Source organism: Silurus meridionalis, chromosome 11 (assembly GCF_014805685.1).
Source record: "Silurus meridionalis isolate SWU-2019-XX chromosome 11, ASM1480568v1, whole genome shotgun sequence".
NCBI classification, from domain to species: domain Eukaryota; kingdom Metazoa; phylum Chordata; class Actinopteri; order Siluriformes; family Siluridae; genus Silurus; species Silurus meridionalis.
The window spans coordinates 486,714-497,500 of NC_060894.1; the positions used below are offsets into that span (position 1 = coordinate 486,714).

The window sequence follows — 10,787 nt, forward strand, 5'->3', positions numbered from 1 at the left end:
CTGTGATCTGTGCAGTGATCTGGCCCGTGATCTGTGCAGTGATCTGTGCTGTGATCTGTGCTGTGATCTGGCCCGTGATCTGTGCTGTGATCTGTGCAGTGATCTGGCCCGTGATTGGTCAGTGTTAGAGGTTCCCTAAAACAGCAGCACAGGTTTATATCTTAATATTAATATTAATGAGCTTCACACATTAAAACTAAAGTCTGGAAATAGAAAATGTAAATTATAGAATTTTTTCATTTTCCTTTTGAACACATTGTAACGAAACATATTTCCGTTTTGCAAATGACATTTTAAACAGAATTTTTATTCTTCATACCGGTGATGATTAGATGAAATGTGAGTAAGTCTGAAGAGAAAAATCGAAACTGCAACGAAAACTAATACTTTCGCACTGTTGCGTATAAAGTTCACGTGTAAACATGTTCCCCTACAGACTGCGTATAAAGTTCACGTGTAAACATGTTCCCCTACAGACTGCGTATAAAGTTCACGTGTAAACATGTTCCTCTACAGACTGCGTATAAAGTGTTCCTGCAGTAAACTACAGCTAGTAATGAGAGGAAACAAAACTCTGTAGAAGAGTAGAAATGCTCCGTGTGTGTGTGTGTGTGTGTGTGTGTGTGTGTGTGTGTGTGATAAATTTAGCCCCGGAGACAGAAAGAGCTCGTTCCCTGCTGCAGTGTGTTGTCATGGCGATTCATGACCTTTAGTGGCATCTTTTTTTTTTTCCTCTCGACCACATAATCGACTTCTTCATATCTGCTGTTGATGATGATGATGATGAGGAGGAGGAGGAGGAGGAGGAGGAGGAGGAGGAGGAGGAGGAGGAGGAGAGAAGAGACGACGCTTTGAAGCGAGAGTGAGAGCGAACAGAGAGCAGGACATTTCTCCGACTCTGACAAGGACCAGGTGCTCGTCTTTATTCAGCTGGAGGACCAGCGATGTGGAGTGCAACTATAATGAGCTCCATTCTTCTGGGAAGATGTTCCACTACATTCTGTGGAGATTCGTTCAGCTACAAGTGGTTAGTGAAGTCAGTAGTGATGTAGGTGAGAAGGTGAAGAGGTTCCTGGGGTGCAGTCAGAGTTCACATTCATCTCAATGGTGTTCAATAGAGTTGGAACTCTATAGCAGGAGATCTTCCACTCCAACCCATGGAACCCGTCTTCATGAAGGTGGCATTGCGCACAGGGGCAGTGTCACGCTGAAACAGGTTTGGGTTTCCTAGTTCAAGTGAAGGCAAAATTTCATGCTCCTGCATCCAAAGACGTCCGATAAAACTGTGTGTCTCCAACTTCGAGGAAGAGCCTCGTATGGCTGGAGAAAGCGTGTCCCAATACTTTTGGACTGATAACATGGCAGGGTAGGGTGGCATCGAGGAAGGTGCTGGGATAACTAGTGGCTAGAAGGTTATCCTAAAAGCTTTGGTGTGTTTGGGCTCATCGTCTTGCTGCATCATGAAGAAGTTCCTCCTGATCAGATCACATGCACTTCTACACAAGCGGTGATGATACCTCCACTGTGCTTCTCCATGGGGTTTTGGATCCTGAGCAGGTCCTTTCTTTCCCCACACTTTCTATCACTTTGGTTTAAGTTCAGGTCAGTCCAGAACCTTTGATGAACATCTGTGGGTTCCTATCTGGTCTTCTGGTTCTCACCGCTGAGGAGAGGTTTGTATAGAGAATCTTCACACCTGACCTGTGGAGGTCCTTCCTGATGTGACTTTGTTTTTTTGTATTTTTTTTCTTTACAGGTCTCACAAGGTTTGTCTTCAGGTGATCTGCTCCATGTCTCGTTGTTAGAACATCAGTAGGTTCTGTTTTCTCAGCGTTTCTCCCATATACGGCTCTCTGGTCTTCACAGTGGACCGTTTCAACCATGAGACTCAGGAAACACCTGTCAGTCACATGGTCTGATATTCGTGATATTTCCTGATCTGTCGTCTCTTTTAGCTTCATCTCAAACCAACTGTGGTGTTCCAGAACTTCTGAAGGAGACTGTAGATCTGGACGTGTCTGGACGTGTCTGTAGCACCAAACAACGTGTCTGGAATTCTTTAGCCGTTTCTGGTTACATTTAATGTGATCACGATGTCCAACAGTGTGAATCCACAGGACACAGAACAGGGGAATGAATGTGCAAAAGTATGTACACCCAAATCTCCCAGGAGTCTTGTGTGTAATCACTGTGCATGTGGTGGAGTGCAAATGTTTGTGCCCCCTTTAGAGAAGGTAATGATGTTTCTAGTAGCAGGTTTAGTGAGATCAGATTTTCAGCCTTCTGTCTGTGTGTTACATATTATATATATATATATATATATATAAAACACACACACACACACACACACACACACACACACACACACACACACACACACACACACACACACACACACTTATCCGATTCCACAAGAATCACAGATATGCATCAGCACACAATGTCAGAGTTAACCCTTAAAGGAGCATAGGAACTTTTTAGTCCCCCAAGTAGTCCTCAGAACATTTTAAGAACCAATGGAACCCTCGGCCCCCCACATGTAGAATCTATTTAGGGCCCAAAGAAACATTTATCTACCCAAGTAGGACCTGTGTAGGGTAATAAGAACCATCAGAACCTTAAAAACCACAAGAACCCATGGTCCATGAAGTGGAACCCGTTAAGAACAGAAGATCCTACAGCAGACTGGTGGTGTGGTAAAGCTTTAATGAATGTTTCCCTGGTGCAGTTCAGAAGATATGTTTTTCCTCCTAAACACAGAAATACAGAGACGTCTATGAAAAAAAGAAGAAGAAAACAGGAACACAGGACTTTAAAAAGAAGTAATAAAATAAAAGCAGTGACGGCGGCGTGTCCCTGCAGACAGACGAGAGGAAGTGAATCCAGCAGGAGAATAAATTAAGCCTCAATAACATTCACAACTAAATTCATAAATATACTGTACATGTTTATAAAAGCAGGTCTTCACAACAACAGCAGTGGATCACAACTGGAGAACACACACATACACACACACACACACACACACACACACACAAGGCTGGATGTGTTGTTGCCCACACAACTGCACACACGCGCCAAGATCTGGGCTGCAAATCTCTCATTAGTTTTGCATTTACAACACACACACACACACACACACACACACACACACACACACACAGACAGACAGACAGACACACAGTCCAGTTCCCCACCGCAAGCTACACTACACCACCCTCACTCACAGTTTTGAAAAAAGGTCACTCTCGCGCACACACACGCGCGCACACACGCACGCACACGCACGCACGCACACGCACGCACACACACGCACGCACACACACGCACACACACGCACACACACTGTGGTTTTTTCGCTCAGGAAAAAGACGAAGAAATAAAAAGGGTCAAATTCATGTAGTATTTATAATCACTACAGCGGCATTATCAGCACGTGCTCTCACACACACACACACACACACACCCCCACACACACACCCACACACCATGTACTGTACATGCACCACAGCAGTACTCCTTACTCCACACTGCTGAACTACACTAGCTCACTCCCAAAAATATTTTGAAATGTTTAATAAAATGTAAAACATTCAATAGTAGGTGTGTGTGTGTGTAAGAGATATGAATACACATGTATGGCGTGTGTGTATTCACTGATTGAACTGAGTGAGATGTTAAGACTTTTCTTTATTGCTGACGTCTCTGTGTGTGTGTGTGTGTGTGTGTGTGTGTGTGTGTTTATAGGAAATTGGCTGTAAGGAGTTTCAAACGAAAACATAAGTGATGGAGTGATGAAAACGTATCTCAGGGTGAAAAAGGCATAATTAAATGCACCGTGTACAGTTTAATACTGCTGGGGCAGGGGCGTGGTCAGGGGCGTGGTCAGAGATACATGTAGCTATGGGTACAAAAAAAAAAAAAAAAAGAGAGAGGAGTGTGTCTTTGGGGGGGAAAAGAAAATGATTCTTCTTAGAACTAAATCTAGAAGAACCCTGAGCAGCACTCTGATATCGGACACGGTCTACAAAACGAACGTGTGATTTAACATTACTGTGACGTTAGTGACGTATACACGTGTGTATGTATGGGAATTATTCACCCTGTGATGGAATGCTCGAGTGCCACACCAACGCTGTGTCTTTCAGGCAGGAAAGTGGAGAGAACCCCAGAGTAAGATATGGGGGCAGGGCTGGGGGCGGGGCTTCCAGGGAGTCAGCGAGTAGGCATATTCCGAAAGGTTACGATAACTCGTAGCGGCGTACGTATTAATACAGAGTTCTTTCCAGTTCTGTGACGGGAGGAGCGAACGTTCAACACGTCGCAATTTTACTCGAAATTCGTTACTAAGGGGACAAAAAAAAAACAAACAAACAAACAAACAAATAAACTGGCCATTCAGTCTGACTGAAATGCTACAGGATTTAACATAACGGAAAGAAAGATCAGGCAAGCTGGGAAATAAAACAACAACAAAAACTAAACAGGAAGTGAGGGAACGACATCATCTTGGGAATACTGACTGGGTGTGTGTGTGTGTGTATAATAAACGAGTTTTAGACAGGTACAGGAATGTGCGTCATGCCGTTACCGGGCGTGGTCGCTCAGTGGTTAAGACATTTAAGGGTTGTGAGTTCCAATCCCAGCACATTTAATATGCTGCTGCTGCTGGGCCCCTGAGCGAGGCCCTTAACCCTCACCTGCTCAGGTGTATAAATGAGACTGAGTCGCTTGGGTTGAAAGGGCTCCTGCCAAATGCCGTGAATGTAAACGTGTCAGCACAAAGAGAGAGAAAGGGGGTGTGGTCAAGGGCGGAGCTAAACTAACATTCGAGTCTGTTAGTGCCCCAAACACACCTGATCCGACCGATCCGAACCTCCTAGAGCCCTTCATGAGTCGTATCGGGTGTGTGTGTGTGTGTGTGTGTGTGTGTGTGTGAATATCATGATCAAGCTTAAAAAAAAAAAAAAAAAAAAACATTCTCTCTTTTCTTTTTTCATGTTATAAAGTGTAACTGTTACGGTTCTGATCTCCAATCAGGAATCTCCCACAGCGGATCAGGAGGAAATTCATTAGGATTCTTAGCACGAGGATCAGGATTTTAAACGGAAATCAATTACATGCTCCATTCATAAAAAAACCTCCATGATGATCTAAAGCTCGACTTTTTTTTTTTTACCTTTAAATATTTTCCATAAATACCTGAATTATATTTTATCATCAGAAAGTCATTTTTTTTTAAAAGAAAAAAATTTAATGTTATGTAATTTAATGTAATTAAGTTTTTAAAAATGTTTTAATTTAATTTTATAACCTGAATTATTAATTCTTTTCTACATTACTCACTAATTTTGAATTTTAGATATATATATTTCGAATTCTCGAGATTAAATATACACCAGTTTCGTCCGCACCATTATTGCGATTCTTACAGAATTTTGCTGCATAAAAATTTAACGTGTTTAGCAGACTAATTTTAGCCAGTAAACGATGTCGCATGTTTTTTTGCATTTAAATTTTTTAACCTTTGCTTTAAAGGAAAAAAAAAAAGGAAATCCTAGTGGCACAAATGTAGAAATTCAGCGATCTGATTGGACGATTTAAACCGTAACTGGAATCTCACACTAATACTGACTGAATCGGATCATGCTACTGTGCAACTTTTATTATTACTGTTTTTTTTTTTTTAGCAGATTAGATTTTCTCTTCAGTCATCAAGCAAAAAAAAAAAAAAAAGTGAATATATCCTGTGATATTTCTCTCTCTCTCCTGTATAAATGTTGTGTGTTAGCTGTATTCATATCACTTTATCCCTACGTTCTTCACCACAGCGGTAAATCAACGCATGCAGTTCTGACATAAAAATATAAATGAAACGCATTTTTGAGATCTTTTTTTTACCCCTCGAAAGATATTATCATCAAGCCACGCCCACTTCGCCCTTCCCTACGTCATTCCTAATTGGCTCATTTTTTTTGGAACTGCAAAAGCACCAAGAACATAAATAGATTACACACACACACATACACACACACACACACACACACACAGCACATCTCACAGGTTCTTAAAAAAATAATAAAAAATAAACATTTAAAACTCACACAGGTAAATCTGAAATGATTATGAGCAGTTATTTCGGCATGCTCTGGCCCCGCCCACTTTTGCTTTTCCACCTTTTTTCAGATTTTTTCACAAATGTGTCCGCTGCTTCAAGGTGCTTTTTTCCCCCCGTCAGTTTTTTCTCTCTATACGTCCAGTATTTCTTCGGCCGTGCCACCACAGCGTAGCCGGTAACGCCCCGTCCTCCAGCTGATTGTGGGATCCCACAGAGCCGAGAGGAAGATCTGGATGGTCATGGATTCCCGGATGAACCAGGCTACGGCGTAGTCCAGCTTGGAGAATGATAGAGGACCGCCCTGAGGAACCACAAGCGGCATTTTAGAACATTCGCACTTAGACGTGGTTCGTTACTAACTCGGATTTCGTTGTGTTTAAAGAATAACGTGATGACCGCCACCTCTTCATTGCTAAGGTCAGCCAAGGTCACTTGCCTGCTCTAATGATCAGTATATCTGGTTGATTGGAGGTGTCAGCGTCAGTGTTACCTGAACTCCTCGGAGCTGGATGTAGTCAGCGATGAACCAGGCGAGACAGTGACACATGAAGAACACCATGATGTCCCAGCGGAACATGTGATGCGCCGCCCAGCCGATGATCAGACTGGCCACGAAGCACTCGGAGATGGGCTCGATGATGGTGGCTGGGAGCATGTTGATGCGTAGCTTCGCCCATCTGCAGCAACCAGAGCAGACATCAGCTTCAAAGCGCTTCATAACATCTGTCTAACATCTGTCACAACAGCTTCACGTATACACGTATTGTCACGTTCTGCCTTTTCACTCTCAGATGATCATGAAGTTCATCATGTCTACAACCGCTCGTGATGTGTTTCTCAGTAATAGTTAGGATTTATATTAAACTTATTTAGTGACGTCACACAGTGGATTCAGGTGTAGCTCCGCCCCAAAATATGCAGATTTGCACATTGTCATAATCATTGCTAGCATTTTAAATCTGTTATACCTCATTATATTTTATACTTCCTTTTTCTGCACATGTAAATAAATTTGCACTTCATGTCTCCTTTTTCAAGCTCATATTTTACACTAATAGACTTTAATTTAATGCAGAATGTCTGAGCAGCCGATCGGGTTTTCATTTCACTGCAATTTCTGCATATAAACATGTTTGTGACCAAAAAAGTAGCATACAATTTAAAGATTTAAGCTTTTTATGAAAGTACACTAATTCTGGTAAAAATAAATGAGAGATAAGAGTGGAGGCGGTACCTGATCATGCGTGACTGGAACTGAGCAATGGAATACGAGCCGGAGTTCTGCATGGCTACCTGCGTCGCCATGGAAAATTTCCATCCTCTAAAAGACGTGGAAGACAGGAAGAGTTAATGTTTCCCACATGGAGCGCTGAGGCACGACGGCAGGAAAACGGAACAGTTGAAATAAAAGAGTGAAAGCCAGAGGTATAAAGGAGGAGAAACCTGTCAGCAATGGCTTTGGCCATGAAGTAATCCTCAGCGATGTACTGAGCGAACGCGATCAGACCTCCAGCCTGGTCCAGGACGTCCTTCCTCATCAGACACGACATTCCTGTAACACACTTTATCCCCGTCACGTTCGCTGAGATGTAGGAGCGAGGGTGCGACGTTCCGAAATACACCTACAGGAACACAAAACATGGACTGACAATCATGTAAATAATGGACACGCCCACCGAGGTACACCAATACAATGGACAGGCCCACCGAGGTACACCAATACAATGGACACGCCCACCGAGGTACGCCAACATACTGGACACGCCCACCGAGGTACACCAACACACACACACACACACACACACACACACACACACCTTTAAATTATGTTTAATGACCAGCTATTATTCATTAAACAGAAGAAATGAAACTGACCTTTTTTTCTTCATTTCTTGTGTGTAAATTAAAAAGCTCATTTCAGAGTAAATATTTGTTACGGTAATATTGAATATATTTATAAAATGAATGCATCAGTTGATATTAGAGGCTCAGTATGAGTTAGTGGTTAACTGGCATCACATTACATCATTCATTCAGGGGGGAAATGTGTGTGTAGATCATCTTTATCATGTCCGGAACCTGAAATTCCAGTTTCTAACACACACTCGTCCTTCATGTTCTGGTTTTTTTTTCCCTCATACACATGTGGAGTAAAATCCTACTGTGTGTGTGTGTGTGTGTGTGTGTGTATGTGTGTTTGCTTGGCCACCAGCTCAGTCACATGAACAGTCAAATCCATTCAAATAATGGAATCCCTCCTCTCTCTCTCTCTCTCACCTGTTCGAGTGTGGCGGCGAACCCCTGGCGATCTGCAACGTATGGAAGGCCATGAACCAGACCCACCTTCTCGGTCATCTGAGTAGCCATGTCCATCAGCGTGTCGGGCCTCACTGTCGGAAATCAGATAAACACACAACCGTATATTAAGACACACAAAGAACAATGACTGAAGCACTGGGCATGTGTTTGTGTGTGTGTGTGTGTATGTGTGTGTGTGTGTGTGTGTGCACACTTATGGTGGTTAAAAAAAAATTTGCAGCACAAACAAACCCGATTTATTCATCAACCGATTACCAAACTTTTCTCCCAAAACTTTCTAATGTTCCCTCTCTCCCCACACTCATATCACCAGCACTTCATCCTCCATGTTGCTTTGAAAAGATCTTCACTTTTGGAGAAGTGAGTGTTAGTATGGGTTCTTAAAGTTCTACTGTCCCTGTGAGGGAGGTGTTACTATAGAAACAAAAACATGGAACAAGAACATGTCACTGATTCACCTCACGTGTTTAACGGCAATATGGAGTTTAGAGCAGAGGCGGAGTTTAGAGGAGAGGCGGAGTTTAGAGACGAGGTGGCGCTTAGAGGCAGGGTTTAAAGAAGAGGTGGAGTTTAGAGGCGGGGTTTACAGGCAACGTTTATAGGAGAGGTGGAGTTTAGAGGCGGAGTTTAGAGGAGGGGTGGGGTTTAGAGGCGAAGTTTAGAGGGGAGGTGGGGTTTAGAGGCGGAGTTAAGATGAGGGGTGGAGTTTAGAGGCAGAGTTAAGAGGAGAGGTGGAGTTTAGAGAGGAGGTGTGGAAATTATGCATGTCAAAAGCGTTACCTCGGATGCCGCTGTCGCAGATCCACACCAGGTCGTATTTTGCTCCCTCGTAACCTGGCATGAGGTTGTTTATTTTCGGATTGATGCCAACCTTTTTACCACCTGAAGAGAGGAAAAGAAAAATGAACATAAAATGGAGGAAACCCACATCACTTCTTTTCCATACTACATACGCGCACACACTCATTAAGACTCACACACCTATAAATAAGCGAGCGTCAACGCTGGGGTATTTTCCGAGGAGCTTCTTACACACGTCGATGGCTGGATCATCTTGGTCCTGAACGCAGAGCAGAATCTCAAACTGAGGAGAAAAAAAATACAGAGAGAAACTCGTCATTCATCTGCTACGTTTATTATTTATTTGTTTGTTTGTTTATTTTCCTGGTCACTAAAACTACAATTTCTGATATAAAGAGGAGAGAAAAATACAAATAAATGTACTAAAAATCAAAAGAATTAAAAAGTAATTATCAGTGTTTTAATGTATTTATACTTTTTTTTATTTATTTATTTAGACAAATATATAAACACTTCTATTAACTTATTGCCAGTACGTCTCGCTCTCTATTTCTAATCCCAATTTTCCCCAATATTTAAGTGATTTCCCAACTTTAGTGTAATTTATTATAATGTTTGTTATTTTATGATGTGTATCATATCCTCAGTAGAACCTCTAATAAGAGCCTCAGTGTACAGTGGAACATATCACATGATCATATCACAAACTTTCATCTCGAGCATAACATTTCCTTCAGAATCACAAAGTGAGGAATTTTCAGACCGAAACATCAATATGATGATGATGATGAATTTCATGAATGAACATGTTTATATGGATGAGGTTCACTGCTGGGACAGAATATAGTTAGATTTTAGATGTTCAACACAATCAAACAGATCAGTGTGTGCAGGAACACACACACGCACACACAAGCACGCACACACACACACACAGTGCTAAAGGAATCCGGTGTAAAGGCTTCACAGTGAGACACAGGGCCGATGTGAATGTGTCTCGCCTTGTTGTGGTGTTTTATGCAAATCCTATGATGTAAAAGATGAGCAGTGGAAACATGCCTGAGATACAGTCCTGAGTCAAATACAAGTTCTGTTCAAAATAAATCAACTGTTCATGAACAAGAGATCAGTTCATTTCACTCCATCAGAACCAAGAGATGATCAAAGTGAGCGATTTATTAATAAAGCGACGCACGTTAGTCATCCGAGTGCTGAGTGGACATTGTGAAGGACATGGGAAGTGGAGGTGAAGCTGAGTCAGCAGGATTCTATCAACAAACTTTCTAAAACACAGCAGGGCTTTAACGAGTCCTCCAGGAACTCGATTACAAAAATTTATCATTCATAAATTATTTGTCTTGATGCTTCATTTAGTGCATTTAACTACACACAGAGCAGTGCGTTTCCCCACGGACCATTGTTACTGATGCACCACCCGCTAAACTCTGGAGCACGCTGGACAGGAAACACAGATGATGTTATCCGATTACTCCATTAATCGATGGACTAATCGTTAGAATGCTTCGATTACGAAAATAACCACACACAC

General features: G+C 42.2%; 1 protein-coding gene across 2 annotated transcripts in view; it reads right to left on the bottom strand.

The window, feature by feature from the left end:
* Positions 1-2,686: 2,686 nt before the first annotated feature.
* Positions 2,687-10,787, bottom strand: part of ugcg (UDP-glucose ceramide glucosyltransferase) — a 16,585-nt gene continuing 8,484 nt past the window's right edge. The window contains exons 3-10 of one of the 2 annotated variants that reach the window (XM_046860425.1): positions 9,419-9,521; positions 9,218-9,319; positions 8,396-8,508; positions 7,562-7,740; positions 7,353-7,439; positions 6,609-6,795; positions 6,177-6,419; positions 2,687-2,750 (exon numbers count right to left, since the gene is read on the bottom strand). In XM_046860425.1, the coding sequence (XP_046716381.1) occupies positions 6,249-6,419; positions 6,609-6,795; positions 7,353-7,439; positions 7,562-7,740; positions 8,396-8,508; positions 9,218-9,319; positions 9,419-9,521 (942 nt within the window). In that variant the 3' untranslated portion in view covers positions 2,687-2,750; positions 6,177-6,248. Of the gene's footprint in view, positions 2,751-6,104; positions 6,420-6,608; positions 6,796-7,352; positions 7,440-7,561; positions 7,741-8,395; positions 8,509-9,217; positions 9,320-9,418; positions 9,522-10,787 lie in introns of both variants that reach the window. The other variant, XM_046860424.1, reaches the window with a different exon arrangement.